The sequence below is a fragment of the Chamaea fasciata genome, unplaced genomic scaffold (genome assembly GCF_029207755.1).
Source record: "Chamaea fasciata isolate MVZ Bird 193981 ecotype frontalis unplaced genomic scaffold, bChaFas1.0.hap1 SCAF_10, whole genome shotgun sequence".
Taxonomy (NCBI): Eukaryota; Metazoa; Chordata; class Aves; order Passeriformes; family Sylviidae; genus Chamaea; species Chamaea fasciata.
Genome location: NW_027094095.1, coordinates 5022436 through 5048861, shown reverse-complemented (window position 1 = coordinate 5048861; position 26426 = coordinate 5022436). Strand labels below are relative to the sequence as shown.

The window sequence follows — 26426 nt, the reverse complement described above, 5'->3', positions numbered from 1 at the left end:
GACTGTTTTGTCAATGGAAAGAGAGAGACAAGGAGGTTTATAGGGTAAATACTGGTTATTGCATACAGTCTTAATCTGACATAGTGGTGCTTTACAACAAAACCCACAGGGTGTAGACTTGTGTGTATTTTTTTCACATAGGAACAACTCAAATACAAAGCCACCAAGATCCCTGCATACGCCACCGATCTCACTTTATTTTCACTCTTGAGCCCTTAAACTAAACACCAATAAATTACCTATGATGCTGTTTTACAGACAGACTGATTTTATTTGCTTGCTTTTAAGACTACCAAAGAACAGGTACTGGTCATCAACCCATGGAAAGTAGACCATCAAGTACCTAATGAGGGCTGGTATAATTGGTATTTTCCACTGCACCTTCAAAACATACATCACATTACAACACCGGACCTTCAGATCTTTAACTGGCTTCTTAGTGGGAGGATTTCTGCCTTAATGAATACAAGGAAACAAAACTGATAACACAGCAGCAAGTGGGTTTCCTATTTTGCTGACACGATTGGAACAGTATCAAGTCCAACAGCAGCTTTGTTTCTGAAGCCAAGTCTCAGTGCTTCCTGCTAACCAAAAATACTCAAGACAAGCTACACACTGAAAAGCAACCAGTGCTGAACAGGCCAAGTTTCTGCTGTCTAATAATGTGGTAGTATTGAAGCAGACCTGTGAACTTCCTTTACCCTGTAACAGACTGCAGGCTTTACCTAAATGGACCACCTAGTCTTTCTGCTGACATCCATGTGGCCGTGAAAAACACTGGTTTTAAGGGGTCAGACAGCTCACATATGGCTTTGGTAAGAAGCAGGCACTAACTAAATGCCATTCCTAGGTGTTCCTCTCCTGCAAGCAACCAGACTCTTAATAACGTGGTTTGCTAGAGCCAAGCACAGACCCATAGTTAGTCCTTGGGCCTCCCACAGAGTGGGGCATGGTTTAAGTATTGTAAACAACCCACTGAGGAAAGCCAAGAAATACAGCTCCAAACCAAGAACTTGGGATGGGCAAGGAGTAGGTTTCTATTTATGGTACCAGGCTGGGAGAGACAGAAAGGGAGGAGACTTCAGAGTCGGTGACAAAATTGCATCATGAACAGCTCACATCATATAAAAGGAAACATTTCAAGCTGGCAGCACTGCCATGCCTCAATTATCAAAATACATCTGACAGATAAAAGTCATCTTTGGTTTCAGAGTGAAAATATATGGAAAAAGAGTTCTCTACCCGCTTCATCTCTTGAAAACAGATTAATTTTGCAACATGATGAAGTGCTGATCTGAAACAGGGGTTAAAGTGGTGGGTCTTTGCCTAGAAGAGGGGCTTCTTGTCTAGCTTGATACAAAAATCCAAGGGAAGACAAGGTTTGGGGCTTTGGTGTTACTGAATTCTGATTGGAAAAAGGAGAGAGACAAATCGATCTCAATTGATTTAGTTCCACCAATACATGAAGAATTCAAGACATTGTCTGCCTACCTGAACATTACAAGGGGTTAGCTGTGTTAAGATTTTAGACAAACTGCCTGTCCTCTGTTTCCCTAGTACCAGTTATCCCCTCCCTTTGTTATTAAGGCAATCAAACAGAGGCGTCCCTCAGCCCATCTCTTTGCTCAGATGTCAGTGACACATTTCTCCCATTATCAACAGAATGCAGTGCTTCCCTACTTCTTCCACAACTGATTTCTGGTGAAGTAGCTTTTTGTTGCAGAATCCAGTATGAAATAAATCAAGCTTAAACCCCCAAGCCTTCATTTGAAAATCTTCATTCCTTGAAACCAAGATGCATAAATTTCTTCCCAGATCAAAGTATAGGCTGTGACTGAACCATCTACAGAAGCATTTGGTAGCTCTGCTGTTTTAAGAGAGAATTTCAAAGCAGACCAAGTATTGATCACGTTTAGTACAATATTGTTAACCACTTAGTCTGGCTCTCATCACCTCTAACATTTTCACAGAACTCTGTCAGAAAAGCAATTCTGATAAGTGCAGCCAGCAAAATGATGCAGGGGTTTGGATGCATTTTAAAAAATACTTATGGGTGAGGAACCCATGTGAGCATAAGACAGCTGGACCTAACAGCTGTTAAAAGGTGCAACAGATGTATCTTGCCACAGGTGCTGGGAATGGTCAGAAGCACTGGATCAGACACAGTTCAAGTCTGACTTCTCTAAATGGGCCTCTGGGTAAGGAATCAAAACCCAACAGCACAACAGAGAAGGAAAGAAAACCCTTTCCTTTCCCAAAGAGAGTTTTTAGTGTAATTAAAATTAAATAGAGAGGTTCTTGGAATAAAAACCTACAAACGTAACCCTTTTGCCAAATCCTGAATACTATATCAAAGTGTTTGTTCCCTTAATTCCCAAGGATTTGCTCAGCTCCTATAGAGCCACTTCAGCTTTGCAACTGCAAGAGTCTAGAAATAAGCAGGGACCAGCACCTGCAAATGCTCTGTATCACATACCTCCTTCCATTGAGTACTGAAGCTCCAATCTCTCTTCCTCTGAATGCTGCCCACAGTGGACAGCAACTACTCCCACAATGTCAGCTTTAGGAAAGGAGTGCTATGAAGGGACAGAGTTTTCGAAGGTAACTGGGAAACTGTAGATCAAAAGTCTGTCTGACATTCTTCCTCTGTCCCGGCAAGTTCCAGTAAACCTCTCCAGTGTGAAGGGTGAGGAGGATTAGGTCACCCAGTCCTGCTCCAGGAAAGGTGGGATGGCCAAATATATGACAGCTTACAGCAAGTCATTTACCACTTTTTTTAAATCAGTACTTTGGGAGAGAAGTTGCTTAATGGGGATTACACTTCACTGCAACAGAATTCCTGGGGAGTTGCTACTACTGGCCACATCAAAGGCAGATATTATCTACTTCTAAGCAAATCAAACGGGTACTTATTTACTCGAAGTGTAACACAAACACTTAAAGTAAGAGCTCTTCCGCAAAAAGGCTCCTTGAGAAATCGCAGCTCAGCCGATCCCTGAAGAAGCCAGAAATACCCACACTCATGAAGGCTAGCTGGGGAGAGGTTTATTTTGCAGATGTGAAGCACTAACTGATCAGACCTTTGAGTAAACGTGATATAAATGGCCAAGCTGCTTTCCCAGTGACATAATTACATCCCATTAGAAGCCTTACAGTCTGAGGTACTCTCCTTAGACTCAGCATTTGGATAAATGACCACATTAAACTGTTTCTCCGCTGCCTTTTTGAAATTTATTTTTAGCCTTTTTAGTTAGAGGGAAAACTTGGAAGAAGACGGTAGAGATTAACTCATTGACTTGTAATCTCAGGACAGAAAGAAAATGTCAATCTAATAGCCCAAATCTGAGTTGATGTCACATCTTGAGGCCCAAATATTTTTTGCAAGTGCCTTGGCCAGGCAGCACTGCTTACCTTGTGGAGGATATTCGGAGGGCAGAGCTCCCCAGGTGAGCTGGTACAGCTTCAGTTTCCAGTACATGAGTTTAATTTTTTAATGGAATCCCAAAACGCTTGTTAGCACAGATGCGATTTCTCAGTTCCATCCACCTACACCGAATATGCAGCAACTGCCAAGGCTACACAGTACTTCTGTTTTAAAAAAAATTCTCCAGCTAAAAATAAGTCACAAAACTGTCAACCTCATTTGTCAGCAACCAATATGCTGTTCAAACCATCATCCACAGCCATTTTCTTCTCTTGAACAAAGAAGGGGGTTCCTTTTTAGAATATTTACTTCATTTGGCTAAAATACCCTTCTGATCTTGCCTCCTTTGAAATACATTTGTCTTAGAAAACAAATACACGTTTCCTTTCCTCCAAGAAAAGCCGAGCTTTAGCGTGAATACTTTTCCAAAAAATGAATGTCGTGTTGTGAACTTCAGAACCAGGGAAAACTCCTAACGTGAAAAGCCCCTGACATCCAGCTGAGCCGGGTTTAGTTGTCCTGCTCCTTCTCAGCCCTCTGGGCTGATTCCCTTTGTGGGGAAGCACAGCAATGTGAAGTCAGAGGAACAAATCCATGGCACTAAACTTAACTGTGGCTGCGGAGCCGCTTCCTGTTGGCGAAAGGCAGACACTTGTCATTGGCTCCACCGAGCAGACAAGGGGCTCCATTCACCAGCAGCTGCTCAGTGACCAGCGTAACACGAGCCCCAGCCTCTCCAGAGGGAGAATTCCAAGCCCAGCCTCTCCAGAGGGAGAATTCCAAGCTCAGTGCTGCCGACAGCTTTGCAGTTTCAGGCTGTGTCACCACTTTTGCTTTTCCAAATCTAACTGCAGTGTTTGGCCCTCACGTATCTGAATTCAGCAATTAAGTCAAGAATGTAGTCACTGAAATAATGGCTTTGGAAAATCCCTTCTGAGTTATGGCAGAATAAATACAGCTCTGAAGGAAAAGAAGCCACTGGAAGACTGAGCAGGTTCAGTGCTCCTAAAAGTATTTAAAGCTACAAAATGGTCACTTTGACTTGCTGATGTAGAAATAAAATCAGTTTTATTACAAAGAAAGGTAACAGCAAGTGAATAGACAAAATTGTGAATAAGTTAAGTGGTGCTGGGTTGAAAATGTTTATATAATTTAGTATGTTATTCAGTAGATCAGATACATTAAGACAGAATAATAGAAGAAACAACATTTTTTAAAATTATTTTAAAAGAGAGGTAAGACTAGCCAATGTATTAAACTTGATGGAATTTTATGCAGCTAAGATACACATTTTATCTGTCTGGTACTAAAGATGCTTTACATCAACAAGCAAAGTTGTGGATTACCTTTTAGGGAGTACAGCATTTTTTGATTGTTAACATCAAAACTATAGAACATTTAAAGGAAGTATGATAAGAAAAACAAGTCCTGCCCCTCAGACTTAGCAGAACACTTAAGAATGTCTAAAGCAAGTCAGTCAGCTGACAACTGGGATTCTTCAGGCACACAACCACCACTGTCCTGGGTGACTTACAGCCCAGCATCCTGCCTGGGAAAAGGGCAATCACATTATTCCAGAATACTTTCCAAGCCTCCAACATGTTGTAGCTTGAGGTGTTTCTGAGCCAGAGCTCGTGTTGTTGCAGTTAAACTTCCTGACAGGACTTATTTTGTAGTATTGCAAACTAACCTCACACATAAACAAAATCTTGCTGCTGCAGTACCAGGAGCTCACAGCGCCTTGTAGAACAAAGAACGGGCTCTGACTGGTCCTGGACAGGACATCTCCCAATTTCATTTGATGATCCTGTCTCTACAAGGCAAATCCCAAATGATCAGTACCTGTAGGCGCTCTCTCTGCTACTTGTGATTTTTATAGGCCCTTATCTCATTCTACCTCAGCCACCTCTCCTTCAGGCTGAAGAGTTTCTCTCAGGTCTGATGTTATTGCCTTTGGACACATTTAAACATTCCTCCTTTGGGTTTTTCTAGCTCTACCACACACCTCTCCAGACAACCAGATCAGAATTACGTGCAGGATTCAAACCATAGATTAGTAGAGTAGCAGAACGACATGTTTTTCTAGTGCAGGATTCAAACCACAGATTAGTACAGTAGCAGAACTACATGTTTTTCTATTCCTAATGCTCTGCTTTTTGGACTGTAATTCTAAATACTGTCATGATATGTCTTATTACAGCTCAGAGATTGATTCCTGTTGTGGTAAGACCTTAATACCTCACATGCAAAGGCAGAACCATTTTCTCTGTGTCCCACCTTCTACAAGTTCACACTGAATCCTGTTCTGCTTCTTTAACCTGCACCCTCCTGCAAGCAACTTTACCACTTGCCATTTGCTTTCTTCACATCATTTGTCATAGCTGCTTTTAATAAAAAAAAAAAAAAAAGCAAAGCAGTTGAATTTAAGGAAAGTTAGAAAGCTGAGTAAAAGACTTTGTTCCTGCTTGAGAGCTGCTTCATTTCTAGACCCTATTCACTAAAATAAACTGAGGTCTTCTAACAAGTTATATACTACGAGCAGTGGCTAGTAGTGTATGGTCTGGTTAAGTCAGCAGATACTGCTATCCTAAGGTGAGGAGCGTTTAAAAAAAAAAAGATAAAAATGACCTTGCAAAGGAAACTGCTGAACTAGAAGACTGGTTAAAGAAAGTATCATTTGCTCTAGGGAGAAATGACCCAGGAGGAGGAAAACTTGACTGTGCCTGGATGCCAACAGAGCAAAAACATCCTGCAGATGATGTTTTTTCTACTGATTTGTTTTCAGAGCAGTAAAGAAAAGCAAACAAAGTACAACAGTGTGGAAATGAGTGACTTAATTCCCCAGACACATTAGGCCACATCTTTTGCTAGGTTCATGACTGCCATTTCAAAAAGCAGAAATTACATGGGAAATGCTTAGACTAACCTTCAATTTGGCTAGCAAGATCAGACTAGCAAGGACTGAATCAGGTCCACACAAAAAACAAACATCATAATGGAGGTAGCTACAATTTCAGATTTATCTAACAATTTGTCAAGAGGCAAATCCTTAAAAGAGCTGAGATCTGTTGCCTATTTACAATGCTAACCTGAATACTAGTAGTTTGTTTCTCTATACCACTGCCACCCTCCCCTCCTTGTGCTGGGGAAATATGAAAGGAGAAAACAGTAGTTTGGATTTATCTAGGATCATAACGGGCTGTGAGACAATACTAACTAAATGAAATCCTATTTTATTGATTTGGCACCACAACATCTGCTATTCACCTGGAATAAGAAGAGGCAGAAAGTATAAGGTATACTAAGAGTAATGCTTTTCAAGACTGGGTTATGAACTGTAATATAACCACATGCAAAGATTAAAAATGATGGGGAAGGGATCAATGCTGCCTTATTCCCTCAAAATGCAGGTACTCCAAACCCAAAACCTAGACAACTCCTGTTCTTTTGGAGTAGTCAGTGATGAGGTTCAATAGAACGCTACTGCCCTGATTTTAGCCAAATCGATTCCTCTTTTGTTCTGTTTCTCTTCCACTGCTTGGAGGTTTTTGAATAGAAATGCAAAATGACAAGGAAAGTATCTGCTGTGTGCTAAAACAGATCCAGCAACTAGAAAAAGCAAAAACCATTATTTCATTTCTGTCACTTGCTTGCCACACAATTACTTGACTAATTTTTCCTGTTCAGAGATCAAAACAACAGTTCAGTGTTGACACACTCAGGGAATAGAACCCACTGGTGGTTATTTAAAGAGCTTTCCTCCCACTCAATACTGGCTTAGCTGTCTGAGACATCTCCCCTGCTGCCAGTGCGGGTGGTATGACTGGGATGCTCAGAGGATTGGTCAGGGTATTGTCAGCTGCTTTGAACTGGGGCCACTCAGCCTCTGCTCCAGCTCCTGCCTTTGGGTGCCACCTCCCCCAGTGCTTAATTTAGTGTATTTACTATATATATTCTGAGGGAGGAAGGAAGAGGGAAAGGGCTGGAAATTCCCAGTGGGAGGTGTAACATTGCGGCTCACTCAGCACTTTGTTTCCTCTCGCTCTGGAAAGCACTGGTTAGTTCCTAAATTGCATCTATCCACAACATCAGTTTGGGTGGATTTCACTGGGCATAGTAAGATGCTTTTCCCCAGAGCCAATAAAAGGCTCTGACAAAAGGACATTGCTACGTTCTGTTTCATGGCAAGACTTTTGCCGGTTGTGCCATACAGCTGGCTCCAGGGAGCTATGTAAGACGGCTTCGTTCAGGAGTGTTGTTTTATGAAATGTCAATTTTGAACTGAAGTTGAGACCAAAGTCTGGCTGTGCTAACTTGCAGCATCCCCACACCTTCTGGTTTGAAAGGCCAAGAAAGGTCCCTTTCTCTTGTTAAATTAAGGTATTTTCTTTTTTCTAATTCAACAGAGTTCCACCTCATTCCTTTTTCCTCCCACTCCACAGAAAAACATTCCCAGTTGTTGCTGGCCTATATTGGCTGTCAGACAGCTGACTGCTTGGATTACACAGGGCTGTATTGTATCCCTGCAGGAACCAGCCACACAAAGTGCTTCCTTGGGGATCAGGGCTCACTACTGGGCTGTACCAGCACACCAGGTGCTGACTTGAAGTTGGAAATCCCAAGACAACAGGCAGCCCTACACATGCTCCTCTCAAAACATTCTCTCTTGAGCCTCTCAAAGTACAAACCTGCTCCAAATCAGCTACCCAGGCAACCAAAACTCACAGTGAACTTGTACTCACTCTGACTCAGCCACTTACAGGGAAGAGATCATGTCTTCCATCTTTTGTCCAGGTACTGGAAATTAAAGCCACTCCAAAGCTTTTGGCAGCTTGGGTGATCTTTCAGTTTCATTTCTACTATTATTATGGCAATCCTGTATTTTAAAGACATTTAAATGACCATAGCTCTCCTCAGTACAGTAGTTAGAAAGCAGAACATTTACCATCCCATGCAGATCCTGTTTCCAGCCAAGGGCTTCTCTCTCCCATCCTCATGGACACCCCTTATTTACTACAAGACAGTCAGTCAGTGCCAGCTTCTGGAGATGCCACTAAACCTGCCTTTCAGGGAATTTCTCTTTTGGAATTCCAACCTGTTGTGATGTGTTACTTAACTTGTAAATTTCTTTGGAAAAAGTACCCTTGAGGCAAACTGCAAGACATGCCTCAGCCCAGCAGCTGCTCCTTGGCAAGCCATGGAGCATCCAGAGGCAGATCCCATTAACTTCTGATGGAAAGCTGCTGTGCTTGAGGTTTAGAATGGGTTTTCAGCCTAGAAGGACTTCACAGAATCAGGAGCTAATTAATATTTGAAAGTTATTTGAAGGGTCTTTAGAATTAATGACACGTTTCCTGCTCATCTACATCGCTGCCAGAAACTGTTTTCTCACAGCTTTCAAGCTACTTAAAGCACTTAATGGTCAATATAACAGAGCTGCTGCTCAGGAGTAACCTGGATAGGTTATAGAGCTGAGCAAGTGCCAAAACTGTCAAAAAAAAACGAGGAAAGGAAATATGGACTTCTTATTGCTTTGAGATCCAAGTCTCTTTAAGTCTAAAATAAACCACACATGCATACCAACTGTTAATTTCTTTAAAAGCCTGTATGGTCAGTCCATACAGCTTTATATATATATATGTATACAGCTCTGACCCAAGAGCTGAAATCTGGTAGCCTGGAAGCACTCTGCACACTAAGTTCTTCCAGCCAGGATGCTGAAGTTCCAGCACGATGCATCAGCAGAGGCTGAGGGACCAACACCCCTTACAGTCATCCTTTCATCATGAATAGTGCCCCAAAAAGGGAAAGCCTCGGAACAGCACCCTTATCAATGACTGATATACAAAAAATGAGTGCCTGGAGAACATCCAGCAGGGACCTGCATAGAGCAAGATTTAAATTTCTTTTTTTCCTCCGAAAAGATCAGTAAATTAAACATACAGGGTCACACCTTGGGTTCTGACGCCAGAGACTGAGTAATGGCAAACATCAAATAGTTGTCATCAAATACAGCAAGTGGAATCAGCCCTCAGAAGGACTGACTAATCTGGGATGGTGTGTCCCCTTACCAGCAACGTCAAACGTGACTGTTCAGTAAAACTTCCACATCTAATGAAAATGCAGTGAAAGACTACCAGGGTAAGAACTTCATTCCTAATTACTACAAAATTAGACTAACAGGTTCATTGACAGAACTAACTCTTTGGGGAGAAATATTGGTCTCTTCTGACAAGTTTCTATCCATTCAGCCTTATCACGTTGCCATAAATGACCAGGATACAAGTAGGCTATATCCTGTAAAACTTTACTTCAAGATCAGGCACTTCCAAGATCAACTTACAATTCCTTCCCATCACAGGGGGAAAAAAAAAAAAAAAACCAAAACAAACCTACTCCTCTTATTTTGAAAACTGCTGGTGAATCTTTTGGAAATTATGTCTTGTGAATATTGCAGGCAGACTATAACAGACTTCATACTACTGGTATTGCTACTGTTGGCCTCGTTAAGGGGAAATCACCTTAGATACAAGAGATATGTGCTGCAGAAGCAGGGTTGAAACTAAATGACTCAAAATATATGAAATTACTCAAATACATATTAGAAAACTAATGATCCTGTTTTTAATGCAAGGGTAGGGAGTCCTACACAACGACAGATAAAACAGAATAACAGGGAAACTCACAGTCATGGCTTTCTCTTTAGTGCATAAGGGTGGCTGCTGTAACCTAAGACAAATACATAAAATACAGGTTGTTCCTTTAAACTGGTGAAGAAAAATAACCAGGTCTGGGTGTGGAGGTCTCAAACCAGTTTTAGTGGGACCTCTGCCAGTGTCATAAGAGCTGCAAGGGTGGTACCCTCCTCTCAAAGAAAAAAGTACAACTGGAAAAATCAGCCTGTGCAAAAACATGTGTAACCTGGGCAGGGGAAAAGAGGAAGGTGAATTAAGAGCACCCTGGTAGGGCACAGAAGAACAATATGGTCCATATAAGCACTCTTTATTTTTAGAAGGGTGTGGGATGTGGCACTCACACAGGCTCAGATCACCAGAACTCCTCCCCTATAAAGACATTAGCATCACCCTGACAACCTGAACTGGGAGATGTAGCCCCTACAACCATCACTAGACAATTATGAAAAGAAACACCTCCAACAACTCCTAACCCTAATTAAGAGTCATAAATTGAACCTTCTGCAGCTGTTGAGATTCATCTCCTGTTTTTGTCTGGAGCTTTGGGGTGGGGATCATTGTGCAGACACATGTGCTAACTGTGCAGCTGTCTCTGGAATCGCGCTCCAAGGAAAGGGCATTTCTCCTCGGAATGAGGTGTGCAGGCACATTTTTTTTCAGATTTAAAGTTGCATGAGGGCTACCTTACAAAGCCGAGAGGGCTCACCTGACACCTGCTGATGTGCCTGTTCTTTTAGTCAAGAGGCAGTCAGGAAACAGCAGCATGAGTATTTCATCCCAAACTGTGAGGTTTTTCTAAACCTGGATCATTCCTTTCTAGATTTGTGACAAGTGCAATGATGCTTTTCCATTGAGAATATGAATTGTAGTAAGATTTATTTCTAAACCCTCTAGTAGGTAACCATCTCCCCTGTCAGGCAACTAAACAGTAAGAGCCACAATTTTTGCTGAAACATTTTATTAGCAATTAAAGGATGGAGGAGCAAGAGGATGTACTAAATCCCAGACTTGTGGTGAGGCTGTACCTGCTTTGTGGGTGACTCCTCTCACTGCTGCTAACCATGCTCTACCCAGCAGTAAATGCCTATTCTCAGGCACATTAAATTCACAGCCTACACAACATTCTCAGTCAGGGCATGCTAATATTATGACTTGATACTACACAAGATATTTTTGTAGCACTTGATATATCAAGTGTCTTGCAGTTTTGGTATTTGATTCTTTTGACAGCCCTACAGAGTAGTAGGATAAATTTATGCTATGAAGAAGGTCTAAAGCAAAGCAAAAGTCATTCCCTAAATAGCGGGAAGCTATGGCAGAGCAGGACCTAAGCTGGTGTTGATCAGTGATCCTTCCTAAAGTGCAATACTCAGAGCTTTCATTACAAAACCCTCACTCTATCTATAATAAATAACACTTTCAAAGTCATAAAGACTCTGAAAACAGCTACTGTCCCAACTAGTGATGTTGTCTAAACAGAAACTCCTATTCTTACTCACACTATTGAAGTAGGATTAAAATAAATAGCTTTGATTCAAGCATCAAAAAAGGTTAAAAAAAAAACTGTCACAGGGCAAAGCATAATAGAAAGTCTATCTTCTACAGTCTCTACAGTCAAACTTGGAAAAAAAGAGCATGAGCCTGTGGAAAGGGTGTTGCATCCATAGTCCTGCTAGAGATGTGCTACATAAACCATTTTGTCTGCTCATGCCTCACTTGTCTGTGTGACAAAACAGTGTTTCTTTTATAAACTTACTACTCTGCCAGTGCAGAAAAAAAATTAAATAGCTAAATACTATGGAAAATAGTTTTCCTAACTGCATATATACACATACATATATATGTATGTATAAAGATGGTACCTTCACTGGAGAAACTGTTTTCTCCAGTTCCTGCACGTCTGTATTCCTGGTTCTAGAGCTGACTTCTTGCCAGCAAAGGCAAAGAATTTGAGAACAAAGTAGGAGCACACAGTCAGAAAGACGCTGTGCATCACCCGTCTCATCTTCAGAATAGATATGGCTCCAAATAAGACACCAGCTGAGTAAGAATGCTAAATGCTCTGAGGAAAGGGAATTGTTCTTCCCACTTAGTCACCTGGACATTCAATTCTGTTTCCCCTTAAACCTCAGACACCCTCATTTCACACAGTTTTGCCCATGCAATGACACTTGTTCCCAACACAAGGCCACTGTCTAATTTCTAAAAGCACAAGAGCAATCTTTGGAGTTGCAATCTTCACTTTGGTGTACGAGAACAGTTAATTCTATGTACTAAAGCCTACTTCTCTACTAACAAGCAGAAATGTTGTAGGTATAATACCTTTTATTAGGTTTCAAAAATTACAAGGTCACCTCCCTGCAGCTCAGGAGGTCACTGTGTGATGAAGAGTATTCTTCTGTTAGAGGAAGAGCAGATGGGAGGATGCAACAAACCAGATACCAAGGCCTGAAATGCACCTAAGAGCTCAACTTAGTAGCAAGTTAGGAGAGTTTGTGGGAGACTAAAAGGACATCTACAGCATACCAGATGCCATGCCTTTGCTTTTGCATGACAGTATGCAAGACAGGAAGTCAACCTTGGCTGTATTTTAAACAGGTTTTCATATCTCCTTTCTAGGAGTCTGTTTTAGGACTGATTCATGTGTTTCTTCCAACATGACTTTTCACTGGCTTGTATTAAAGGGAATGATAAGTGACTTTCAGAAAAACACAAATGCATCCCAATTTAGCGTAACAACTACCCCACAGCTCAGCAGTCAATGGCTAACACCACTGTGGTGTCAGGTGATCTTATTTTTTGGTAATTACATGCCCTTAACACCAGGTTTGGGATCTCCTTGCAGAGATCGTGTTTCCCAGCCGCCAGCCCAAGTTCATGAATGCTTACTGCAATTCCCTTTGTATTGCTCTACCGCTAAACAAAGACATTACTCTACATTCTCTCTCTGTTGTTAATTCACTGTAGCTTCAGTCTCTTTATGGATTTTTGAGAGATAACACTGAGCAAAGCATAGTGCTTTGAGCTTCCTTTTCAAGTCCAACAATTAACACAAACATTACCCTTCCCTTGGACCTATTACCACACCACAAATGTTTTGAAATACAGGCTAGAGCCACAACAAACACATTTCTCCAAAGCCTACAGGATGAGACAAGAGTGTATGACTGAACATTTAATTTAGCCTGCAGACAGCTTTCCTGCGTTTGTTTATGCCAAAATTAAGTCTAAATAGCCCCATAAACCAAGCAAGCATTTTGCAATTTTACAGACGAGAAATCCACAGAAGCAATGAGAAGTGACTCTTAATTTGAGTGCTCAGATTACGTAGCAAAAGTATCAGATTTAATGCCCTTCCATGCACAAAAGCTGTCTGCATACTTGCACATAAACAAGTTGGGAAACTTCCCTTGCTGGCAGATGAAGTTAACTTAGGATAAAGCACAACAGAAACAAAACAACTGAAAGGGAAGCAGCACAGCTCTTAATGGCAAAAGCAAAATAAACACGTATTGTTACATCTTAATACAGCTACATCTGCCTTTTGCTGTGTGGATCCTGCCTGCTTTCATAACTCAATACCTAGTTAAAACACTGCACTATAAAACAGGAATGTTAAATAACACACCCCACTTTTCTTAGCGGAAAAAGCCCTTTTAGCAATGGATACATGAAGGCATTGGAGCACCCTCTCGCGGCACGCTGGAAATAGCATTCGGCACGAGCAGCTGCGGTCGATCCTTTTATACCTTGTTAGCCGGAAATTTAAAAGTTTAAACTGAATCCCCACCTGGGCAGGGCAGGTACTGGGAGCCCAGCTGAGCATTATTCCAGAGCCTGGCTGCACCCAGGAGCGGTTCCAGGCTTTGCCACCGACCACAAAATGAGGGAAAAAAAAGTGGTTTATTTAGCAGAAATGCTTACACGGCACACAGAAAAAAGTCCCCGTGCTTCTGCTGTCACGGTGCAAGCTTGCGTGTGGATGGAAAGACACGTGCCAAGTGTCTCGTTCAAATTCAGCTCAACCCTTTGACAGCAAAGTAGATGGGAGCCATACAGGCATATTCAAAATAAGAATTCGAATTTCTGCACAAGACTACAGCTTTGACAGACATAAGCCCTGTAGCCCATTTCAACTTTTTAAAGCACATCTGTATTTCTAAGTGCAAGAATTACCACACAAACCATGAACCTGATTTAGAGGACAGTGCCTTCTTTACGTACCTTTTTACCCCTAAAGAAGTCAAATATATTTATTTATGATGACCTAAAAGTGAAAACATTTTCTGACAAAGCAGATGTAACAAGGGTTCAGCCTGCTGGATTTCTGTCTCACAGGACAGCTATGGCAGACCAGGCCACTCCAATCACCATTTGATCACCTACTGAGTTTGCAAATCAATCCTAAAGCATCTAATGCACCTCTGGAAGAAAAAAAAAAAATAGGCTTGCTGTTCTTCTGTAGTTCCTATCAGACTCAAATTTATTAGAAAAAAAAATCTAGTTTCTTCTAACATGAAAAATCAGCTCCTGCCCCACATCTATGTTGCAAATCTTATATCCACACAGTTAAGATCCTGAATTTAAAAGACTAAATATAACTTGAAACACTAGCACCACAAAACACTACCACTTTCCTATTTATTCTAAGGATCTTCTGTAGATAAAGCCTTTCTAATCTCATAAAAGTACCTCTGCTTTCTCTGTTTATTCCAACGTAAATCAAAATTATGTAAACCCAACAAACACAACCCCAAACCATGAGCATATACAATTGATGACTGGTGAAAAAGTATTTTGCTGCGCTTCACTGAGTAATTAGGCCAGAGCACAGGTTTCCCAGTGGTATCGATCACACAAGCTCTGTTCAGCCCTCCCCAAGCTTAGACATCTCCCTGCCTCAGAAAGAGATGCCAAAACCTCCCCAAATCCCCTACTCATCTTTTGAGGCAGGAGAGGAGAGCACAGGAATCCTCTGGGGCCTACAGAGAGGTGGCTCTCACTCTTTTATTTTTTATTTATATTTTACTGCCACAAATTATAAAGCTCATGAGGCTTACTCGATGGCCATCCAGCTCAGTGAAAAGCAGGTTTGAAAACAAACCAGAATTGAGTGATATCTATGAAAAATGATAAAAGAAACCACTTTCAGAGCACCTGCTCAAGGTCTCATCTCTGCCCCAGCCTTTACGCCTTGACCAAGCTGCCACTGTGAGATCAGCTTTGTCAAGACACCGCTTATTAAAATCTACAAGATTCCAAAGAGCACACAAGGGACACTGAGCAATTTACAGTTCAAGTTTTAAAAACTTGCTATTTTAACTGAAGTATCAAGGAGCCGACGCTGAGAGCTGCCACCTATTAGACTGAATTTTTTATTTGTCACTTTATAGGTGAAAAAACTTAATTTTCAAGAGAAAATGGAGCACAAATCAGCTCTCAGACAATGGATGCTGTTTCTTTCCCACTTGTCCTGAAGGGAATAGTGAACACAGAAAAAGCCTTATAATTCAAACTTACCTTTTTAGAAAAAACTGCATTAAACACAAGCATTAAGTCCATGTTTATGCAAACCAGCTAAGGCCTGTATTACCTTGAGTTCTGCTGCACCCAGTGACCTAATGGAGGAAGGAAGCAATGTCACTCTTCAAAACAACTTCAAGGTTATTCAGATTTCTTAGAGCGCATTTCCTTCTTCCTAGATGACCCAATACATATCAATTTTTTAGAAGATTTGCATAAACAAGCTTTTTTACTGCTAAACAGTTACTATACTTTAATTGATTGGCCAGTTTTGACAGATTGCTGGGTGGGAAACAACACTTTAAAATTCCTTTTTTTGAAAACCCTTCAAGGCTAATCTAAATAATCTTTCCAGTTTCCTTCTATTATTAAGCAATTTTCAGAAATACCATTATAGCTGCACCTTCCCTCCACTTCTGCTCTTGGCTTTCCTAAGCAGCAACACAAAATTGATATTCTCATCAGTCGTGCAGCCTCCCACGGGTTTTTGAATAGCAACAGTAAAACTGAACAGTCTTGTTAACTCTGTGACACTGCTGGTTAGCAAAACCAACCCTGAGCAGCAAAGGCTTGGAAATAATCTTGAGAAACTGAGCTGACCTTGCATGCTAAGGAAGGCCTCATTATATTAATTTACACTCCAGCTTGGGTTTGAAGGGCTATGAAATAAAAATGTACAAATATTTTGGGGTTTTGTCTAGAAAACAGATCTGTGCTCTGTAAACACCTTTTAGATCTCTGATATTTAGGGTTAATGTAGGAGCTAATACCAATCTACTTGGATATGACAATATTTAAACAAGCTCCTACCCCAGGCCATGCTGGAGTGTACAGATTTGTGATGGGGAAATGTCCCTTCTCTTTGTAATTCCTGCAGGTTTTGGCGTGTTTACTGAGGCACAGTACTCTCTGCAGCTAACTTTTTGAAAAAAATATGAGTCTAACAGAAAACATAATCTGAAAAACAGGAGCACTTCATGATCTATGCTACATGCTCCAAAATGTATCATACTCATCTAATTTAGCCAATATTCACACAACTTCTTTCAACCAGAAGCAAGCCTGAAACCTGTTTCAAAATTAGCCAGGGCGCTGATCTTAGCTGAGATGACAACAAATAGGAATAGCCAAAAACATACTTGATGCTATGTTGTTGGGATTATCCCTAGAGAAACAAAGGAGAAATGGACATGGAGGTGCACAGGGTCACAAACCCAGAAAGTTCTCATCCTCTTATCCTATAATTCAATTGCTAATTTGACCCAAAACCAGCAGGAGACGGTTCCTATGCCTTTGTCATATATAACTCATAACAAGAAGAAGCTACTTCCTTTTCACTTCAATAGTAAATAATAAAACCAAGAAAACACCAAACAAACAAGGAAAGAGACCAAGATCCAACCCAGTAACATTATAAAGGATGAGGCATGCTGTCCTGTAGAAAAATGAGTGTTCCTGCATTTAAGAGCTACTTTTCTTACATAACTGTAGTCCCAATTCTTGTATCACTATTGTCACAGGAAACTTTCAAATTAATGTAAGTGAAGCTCCAAGTTTATTAATACACGTGGTTATTTTTAATTTAAGTATCTTAGTAATATTAAGATTCTAAGGACAATGTTTGGTTAGGAAGTATAGAAGAAGAAGAGGGGAATTTCTTGAAAAAGAAGGAAAGAAGTATGTTTAACTGACCTCTAGAAAGTACCAGAAGGTTGAAATAAAACTAGTTTAATTTTTAGTGAAGTTCCTGTACATCTTTGTCTCCTCCTCAAAAAAGGCAAAGTTACTTTAGGGCTGTTGTTTTGGTTTTGTTTTTTTTTTTTAAATTCCTCTGCTGAATTAGCTGGTGCTGAAAGCCACCTATTAAAAAGTTAATTTACACTCAGCTGCAGACAAGCAATCATATTGGGAGATGCACATGTCTCTATAGAGAGCCCACAAAGCACGGGCAACTTCCTAAGCAGATATGGGTAATAAAACTAAGCTTTGTTGTTGTGGTCTGCAGCGTTACCAACAGGAAGCCTCAATGGTTTTGTAAGTGTCACTTATTCCAGAGAGAATAATCTCTATGGGTAATACCAAGATCAGCCTTTAAAACAAAGTGTTTCACAACCACAAAGCCAGAGAAACATGAAGGATGATGCAGTAACGGTGAGAAAACCGTGACCTCAGACCCAGTAAGTCAATGCTGTTACTCCCCAGCACAAGCTTTTCCTTCCTGCTGTGTGGAGGCAAAGGGGCTGCTAGTGGCCCAAACAACCATGAGAAGTATTTCTTTACCAGTAAATACTGTCCTGAAGGCTGTTAAGAAGGAAACTCTACGCCTACATTGCAGATTCACCTGCAAAAGCCAGTCCTGGGGCCATGTGCACTGCAAGCCTTGTGTCACTGGTAATTACACGCTGTTGAAAGCACTGCTAATGGTTTGGGGATTTGGGAGAGCAGGTTGGAAACAGGATGTATGTGAGGCTTTGGTCTGTGGTCATCCATCCATCCCTGGATTTCTGAAATACAACCAGGTGAAAAAGAGCTCTGCAAGTCACCACACAAAACCCAACTGTATTACTTTTAACAACTTCCACACGCATCCGTACTGGAGTAAGTACAAACTGCTGTTTCTTGGTTTGTATTAGTTGGATTTTGATAGTTTCTTATGACAGTAAATTAGTCAGCTGTCAGCAGTACTTAGAAGGCAGTTTATGGATAGTAAGTATCCTGGAAACATTAAGTTGTGACAACTAAGAGAAATGAGCTAGAATAAATCATGCTAACGATCGTCTGGCTTTAGCTATAAAACAAAGATCTACAAAGTACAGCTTGACTTCAGCAAGGACTGGCCTGCTTCAGGAACAAACAAACATGATATATGCCGAAGTGGGTCACAGAGCAGGTTATTCCTCCAGAACACCAGAGAAAACATGATTTCAGGTTTACTGTCCCAGCATCTGTAATCAGTACCAGCCACAAAATATTCCTGAAGCCAACCCTGCTAGAGCATATTCAGGAGATATTTCAACTCTCCCCACTCTAATTATGTGAGCTGGTGACCCCACTAGATTAAGAAAGGACGGTTTAAGTCACTTGTAACAATTTGCCTGTGTGTCCATGTTCATTTCCCACCAATTTGTTCACTTGGCCGTGTCCTTAATTCCAAAAAAAATCCCACAAATTTTTTTTTGCAAAACATTGCGCTTGCAAGCAATAGCAAGTTTGTGAAATATTGCTAGAACAACTTGTACCACACCATCTGCTACATGGGGAGAACTGAGAAGTTGGAGATATGTCTGGGCTTTGAAATTTGATTTTTAAGTTGGTTCTGAGTAAAACCTTTCGAAGTAACTTCATTTCAGTCTTACCATCTTCAGGCTGTGTTCCCTGTCTATGTGAAAAGAATTAGATCAGTAGTCAGTATTATATTGTCCCTTCCATCGAGTTGGTAGTCTCCTCCCATTTGTAAAATGCATTATGCAAAAGTCCCAGCTTAACACAAGGTATAAAAATCAATATTTAATGCAATGGATCTGCAGGAATAATTTTTAGATATCATGGAGAAGGATGCAATAGAGAACACGCCTATAAATTCATGTTCTACAAGGGATGTTCCTCTAGACACTCAGCTGAACTAGCCTTTATTCCCCAAATAATTAGTTAAAGAGTTATTTATATATTGTGATCCCACAAGATTTCTGATTTACAGTACAAAAAGCCAGGCACTGAATACAGTGATTATATTCCATCTGCACGGGGCATTTACTGACAGGAAAGTCTGTGGGCAAGTTGCTCTGGCCCGAGCTTGCTGCATTTCACTGCGATGAAAATAAAGAACATTTTGGGCAGCCCACAAAGTGCAGTTGTTAAACTGACCCTATTTCTCTCCTTCTTTCCATTTTCCTGCATCCAGCCCTTCAGTTTCACTGAATTTCAAAGGGACAGTGTTATTTATGCTTCTTCCTATTTTAGAATGTTTTTATCATGTGTCATAGCACTCTGACTGCCTTAGGGGAGCTTTAATGATAATTTTATTTTTAAAAGTATAGGCTTATCTAGCCTGACCTTGATGCACATAGTAAAAGGTTGCTAAACTCCTCCTCTAGAAAACTAAACAGTGAACAAATGTCCTGCGCCTGCTGGATCAAAAGCACAAGTGTGGCAGAGCCTTCCACTACCCCAAAATATATCACCAAGGCAACTGTAGCAGTATTGCAAACAGGTATTGCAAAGGCTTCCCAGCCAGGATTTAAATAATCTGATTTTCCTGCAGTATGTGCTCTACAACACTCAGCAAGTCTTTTTGGAGATGAAAAGCATGCTAACACCATTCCAAAGAGTATCTTGGTACAGTAGGCTGTTATCAGTACTCTTCTGAAAGAAAATTACGAGTGTCACTGTTCAAAGGTCACACGAGGAGCTGAGTAGAGTCGGTGCAGCTTGGAAGTTGTTGGTTGTTGTTGCTTGGGCCCCTTTCCTCAAACAAATTTCTGAAAGGAGAAGGAGATAACCGACTTCCCTCTTCTCTCCCCTGCTCCTTCTCTGGAAGGGAAAGCTCATCCTGTAATGGCACCAAGTACTTCTTGTTATTTCAGGCTGCACTGATCTGTAAGAATTTGATTGTAACCACTGTTCACCGCAGCTCTTCCCTCTCGAGTTGCCCCTGTGGTACTCGTGAATTCCGACGGAGTGCACGTTGGAACACCAGTGTTCGAACAGCCCTTGTGTTTACACCCATCCTTTCTACTACACTAACAGCAGCCAACATGCTTACAATCCATAGCCTGCTTTTATAAGGCACTGACAACATGCCAGGAATGGCTCACAAGGGGGTGTTTTGAAGGGCTAATTGCAGAAGACTGCAAATTCCATTATTATCTTCTTGCATCCTGGAGAACTCCTCTCCATAACTAATGGAATCACACCAGTGTATCAGCTGGCTTAGGACTTTTCTGCTCAATGTCACACACAGAACTCAATACCACAGTGAGCTGGAAGCACCAGCAGTCTAGGTGTCTGATCTCGTGCTGGAATAGTGGGGTGCCACAATACAGATCCCCTTGCTCTTTCCATAAAACAGAAAATGTCTTCAAAGTCTTTTTTTGTTCCAAAAGTACTTCCTGAAGTAGGACTGTAGTGCCTCTCCTGTAGAGCTGCTGTCACACAAACTCCAACTCGGCAAATAATCATGGGACAAACTGGCTCTACTCAATCCCTTGATTTTCAAGGACATCTGTGGTTCAAGTTAGCTGGGTGAAAATGTTTGTCTCAGATTTCTGGTAGCTTAGTGAAAGGGGTTTTACACTTCATCTATTTGACTCAAACTGTTCTTCAAAATCCTGTAGCAAAATGGGTCTGAGGCTGAAAACACTGTTTATTTCCATCCTTTTCATAACCAATCCAGAAGAAGCAACCCCTCAAAATGAACCTTGGCAGGAGTACTCAGCAAGGTTTGCTGCTGGCACAATGTGGTACGAAAGCTGCCAACACGAGGTAAGGATTCCTGCAACAGGTTGTCTTCTTCACATCCATGACTGCATCAAGGAAAGCCAAGGAAGGGAGATAATCCAGCCCCATCCTGTGACTGGCTGGTTTAGTCACTGGTCCGAGAGACCTAACCCACAATCCTGTGCTTTTGCCATCCCTTTTCATACACTGTGAATACATCCCAGAAACAGGATGGAAGGTCAAGTTCAGAAAGAAGTTACTAGAAAAGAGGCATCTGGATCAAGTAATACCACCAGCAACCAGAGCATCTCAGCAGCCGAAGCATATGACTCACTTAAAGAAAACCTGGCTTTCTGCTGGCTAAGTAAAACAGGAGCAAGGTCATTAAATGAAAAATAAGAATAGAAGTTGATGGTAGAAAATCCCCTTGGACAAGGAGAGTCAGGATCACAGGAAACAGTTTCTCTGACAAAGGAAGTGAACCCCAGATTCAGGAATACTACATACATTTTAGCTTCTGCCCAACACAAGTATTTAAAAAGGTACCCAACTTTTACTAGCATTTGCTACAGATTATTAATACTAACTTGTTCAATCATTCCTAGTAAAATGTGAATGGAACCAGGGAACAATTTAACACAGAGGCATTCATGAAGATGAAAGAGGAGTTTGAAGCCTGCTCTGAAACTCTCAAAACCTGGGTTGCCAAAAAGTCCCACCCCTTCTACATAATCTAACAGAAAAAAAATCTGTATCTTGTTTTTAAGACACACCTTCCTTTACAGTCTGCAAAGAAAATAACAGAAACAATCCTAAGACCCTAAGTAAAGCTACATCCATTACCTTACCACTGAAGCAGATAACCTAAGCAATATAAATAGTAGAGAAATTATTTTGAAAGATACCACCACTCTTGTCCCAGAGCAATGTTCTTTTTATGTGGCACTGAACAGTTTTATTCAGTGCATTGGCCTTCCAGGCTCATTCTTGTTTCTCGTTCTATGGATGACAGAGCAGAAGGACTGGCAGGGCACATAGTTTGTCTTCTTGGTGTGCATGCATGCTTCAGAAAGCTTTTCCTCTCCATTTCGCTGCCACTACATGTAAATAATTGTCCCTACCTTCTATATTTTAAATTTAGTAGGGTGTGGGGAAGAGCTAGAAGGATTTGTTCAGGATGCTAAGTAAATTACTACCAAAACATGCAACAATAACAAAAAGAAGCTCTTGAGTCAGTGTCAGCTGTGTTATTGGGAAGTCACTACACATCCCCACATGCTGTATTGCCCTTCCCACAAACATCCTTTCTGTCCTTGCCTTGTAAGAGCAGGAACCAAAGAGTCATCTTGGTACCAAAGCATGAAAAGACAGTTTGACATTAGCAGGAGTGTACACAGCAGTCTCTACAGCATTCTTGCTCTGCTGCTAAAGACTTAGATACATCCCACTGAAAGAAATGGGTTACGTGCATAACTTCTGAGATGTCCTTAACACTGTGAGTGTGCAGTCTATGAGAGGAATGTTTCAGCCAAAGTGCCTTTTAAGGTACAAAAATACCAAGAGTAAAATGTGAAGTTGCAATAAAATAACAACTCCTAGTTTAACTGTGGGTCAGGCACTCAGCAAGCACGTTCTGTTTTGGTTTTAAAGCTGATACTGCTCCCTGAACTCAAAAGCTGTGATAACACTGAGAATTTTAAGAACCAGGTTTACTGCTGTGCTCTTGTTTTGATAGATACTTACATGTCAGCAGTCACTGAAGATGGTATTTACTTTCAGACTGCTGGTTGCACGTTCCTTAATCTTTTTGCCTGAGCTCATTCTATTGAGCAAAAGAAAATGTGTATTGTCAGAAGCAGCCTTGCTTTATAAACACTGACAACTCTCCCTCCACTTAAAGCCAAGCCAGCCAAGCTCTCCAGAGCTGATTCAGGTCTTTAGGATTTGAGACGCGTCCGCACATCTACTCTCTGAACACGCTTGTCAAGGCAGACAGGTTTCGGTTGATCTTACCATCCAAAACTTGGCAACATTTTAACATAATGCACAAATAGCTATATTAAAAAAGAAACATGGTTACAAAGGGAGAGTTGAAGTTGTGGGGGTCCTTCCAAGAGAGGTTACAGAAACGTGTACATGAAACATTTCCAGTCTTGGCTAACAGCAGTAAGAATAGAAGTGGACAGGCAAAAACTTCAACCAAGAATCAGATGGCAGCTATAATACCCCAGTCAAAATGGAATTGTTTGCTCTGTCAGGAGCTATACAGTCTCACAGATCTAAAACGGCAAGTCACAAACGCCTCGGCAAACAGTCGGACAAGGCACATGTTACCTTTACCTTTGTAAACAAAACCAGAACTCGGAACCGCCGCGGTGACAGGGACCGAACCCCGCAAGTCCCGATCCCCGGCGGTGCCACCACGCTCCCGCTGCGGCTGGCGGGCAGTCCCGATCCCCAACTCCAGCGGGTGGGGGGAGAACGCTCCTCCGAAGGCGAGCATCCCCCGGGACGTGGCGGCCGGGGCGAGCATCCCCCGGGACGTGGCTGCCCCGCTCCCCCCGCCTACCTCTCCCCTCCCCCAGTAAACCCACCACAACAAAAGAGGGAGGGGAGGGAGGCCGATCGCGCCCCTTTCCCCCTCGCCCCGGCCGCTCACCGTGCTGGGTGAAGACGTTGAATCCTCCCTCCGCGGAGCGCCCGGCCGCCTCCCGCCGGCGGCCCGCCGGCCTGGCCGCGCTGCTCCCCCGCAGTCCCCGCGGCTGCTGCTGCTGCGGCGGCGGCGGCTGGTGCTGGAGCCCCGCGCCCGGCTCCCCGACGCGGCCCACCTGCTGCCCCATGGCGGGCCGCGCTCACATCCCGCCGCTGCCGCCGTTCCGGGCCCGGCAGGCGCGTCCCGGTCCTCCCGCGGCCGGTGCCGGCGGTTCCCGCGGAGCTCCGGGCTGGGGCTCACGGGCTCGCCCCCGCAGCCCCCGCCGCCATCTTAAACCACAGAGCGCCGGCGGAGCGGGGACGGAGCGGCTCCCGCAGCCGCCTCCGGTCCGCCCAGGGAGGGGAGGGGAGGGGAGGGGAGGGGAGGGAGGAAAGGAGGGAGGGAGCGAGGGAGGGAAGCTGGGAGAGAGGGAGGGCGGCCGCCCCCCCAGCCCAGACCGCCCCGCCGCGGCACGCAGAATCCCAGAACTGTTGGGGCTGGAAGGGAGCTCTGCAGATCACCCAGACCCAAGGCAGGATCACCTGGAGCAGGTGACAGGAAGGTGTCCAGGCGGGTTTGAATGTCTCCGGAGAGGGAGACTCCACGCCCTCCCTGGGTAGCCTGTTTTAGTGCTCTGCCACCCTCAATGTAAAGAAGTTCTTACTCATGGTGAGGTGGAATTTCTTGGGTTTTAGTTTATGGCTATTACTCCTCCTCCTGTTTCTGGGCACCACTGAAGGGCACCATCCTCTGGGCACCATCCTCTTGGCACTGCCACAGGCAGGCACATCAGTGGGGACGGGCACACGAGGGGATGCACAGGGACATGGGCTGAGGGGCCAGAACCCACCCGGGTGACTCGCCAGACCACACCCCAGGAGAGGCCTCCCAGCTTGGCTGTGAGCGGCAGCCCAGGAGAATCACAGAATCTCCTGAGCTGGAGGGGACCCATCAAGTCCATCTCTCAGCCCTGCACAGGACAACCCCACGAAGCCCACTGTATGCCTGAGACTGTCATCCAGATACTTCTTGAACTCTATCAAGCAATGGCCGTGGCCCCAAGGCTGCCCTAGCCCAAGCAACATTTTCCCTGGAGGCTACAGTCAGGCTGGTTCGCCTGCAAATCTGAACAGGCATGAGGGTAAAGCCAGGCCCATGTGCCGAGCTGCGGAAGGGAGCGGCACTGGGCTTGTCCCAAGCTGTGCACAAGGAGGCTGCTGTAACCAGGTGAGGGTCGGCTTCTTCTCCACAGCAATCAGGGACTGAACAAGAAGACGCAGTCTTAAAGCTGTGCCAGAGGAAGGACAGGCTGGACATTCGGATGAATTTCTTTGCAGAAAGGATGATTAGGCATTGGAATGGACTGCCCTGGGAGGTGGTGGAGTCACCATCGGGTGGTGTTTATGGAAAGAGTGGATGTGGCACTCAGCACTCACTGGTTGACATGGTGGTGGTCAGGTCATAGGTTGAAATTTATGATCTCAGGGTCTTTTCTCATGTAATTGATTCTGTGATCTCTATGGATTACCAGGCTCCAGGTTGATTCCATGGGCTCCCACCAGGACCTGTTGTCCTGGCCCAGGGTATGGAGGAGGAGGAAAGCGCTGCTGTGTGAATAACACCAGGAGTGGTTGGCAGCCCCATCTTCTTGTTGGGTGGTTGAACATACATACACTCAATTCTGTAACTAATTAATAAACCAACTTCTTCCACCTGCTGTAATATTAGCATAAGGCACTCCAATCAAAGCAGAAAGCAGGAAATTTCATCCTGAAAGATAATGGTGCTTGTCACAGTTAAGAGGACCTGGGCAGTTGGAAGTATTTCTCTCTCCATGCTAGCAACTGTTTCAGCAATGTCTTGGTAATGTTGCTTCATCCTGGATGAGCCACAGTGCCGCTCCCCTCAGATGCCTTTTCCACTGAGAACTGATGTGACAGTGACAAATTGGCTGGTAACACTCAGGCCCAGCCCGCTTCCAATCTCTGTGTTGCTGTCCTATAATTCTGCTGCAATAATAATTCTGCCTAAAATAGGGGTGGCTCATCCCGCTGGACTGATGTGTACTGTGAGACAGCCTGGATGGAGTAAATGGGAATGAAGAGCACGTGGAGCCAGAAATGCCTTAACTCACTAAATTAATGGACTAAGAACATTTGGGTGACCAGGAATTACAAACAGACCTGCTAATGACACACAACAAAACAGTTCTTAAAATAGTGCTGGGAACGTCCAGGGTAGAGCATGGGGTATGTGGTGCCAAGCCTGGGACCTTGTATGGATGTGGATATGAGCAGAGGGTGTTCCTGCAGAATGGACAGTCTCCGGCAGAACCAGCCCATGGTAAACTCTGCAGTGGAGCTATTTCCTGGTCTCGTTCCAGCTAGAATTTGCAGGATTTGGCATTTATAAATGGTTTGCCTTGTAAACAAAATATATGTTCTCTGGAGACTGTAGAGACAACAAACACAGAACTCCCTCGTGCCATTTGCAGTTGCCATGTAGCATAGAGCCACTCTTTAAAAATCAACAGAAATACTGTTTTTCTTTCCTAATGCTTTTTACTTGCTGATCATGAGGAATATCCAGAGGAAGGCTATTAGTATTTTAAAAGAAGATACAAGTGTCAAGAGACTGTTATATGCAAGTGCACCAA

General features: G+C 43.0%; 1 protein-coding gene across 1 annotated transcript in view; it reads right to left on the bottom strand.

Annotated features, from left to right (window-relative positions):
• ABL2 (ABL proto-oncogene 2, non-receptor tyrosine kinase) overlaps positions 1 to 23918 on the bottom strand; it is a 45106-nt gene extending 21188 nt beyond the window's left edge. Inside the window, exon 1 of the mRNA XM_066192146.1 lies at positions 23738 to 23918. Coding sequence (XP_066048243.1) covers positions 23738 to 23918 — 181 coding nt within the window. The remainder of the gene's footprint in view (positions 1 to 23737) is intronic.
• Between the last annotated feature and the right edge of the window lie 2508 nt (positions 23919 to 26426).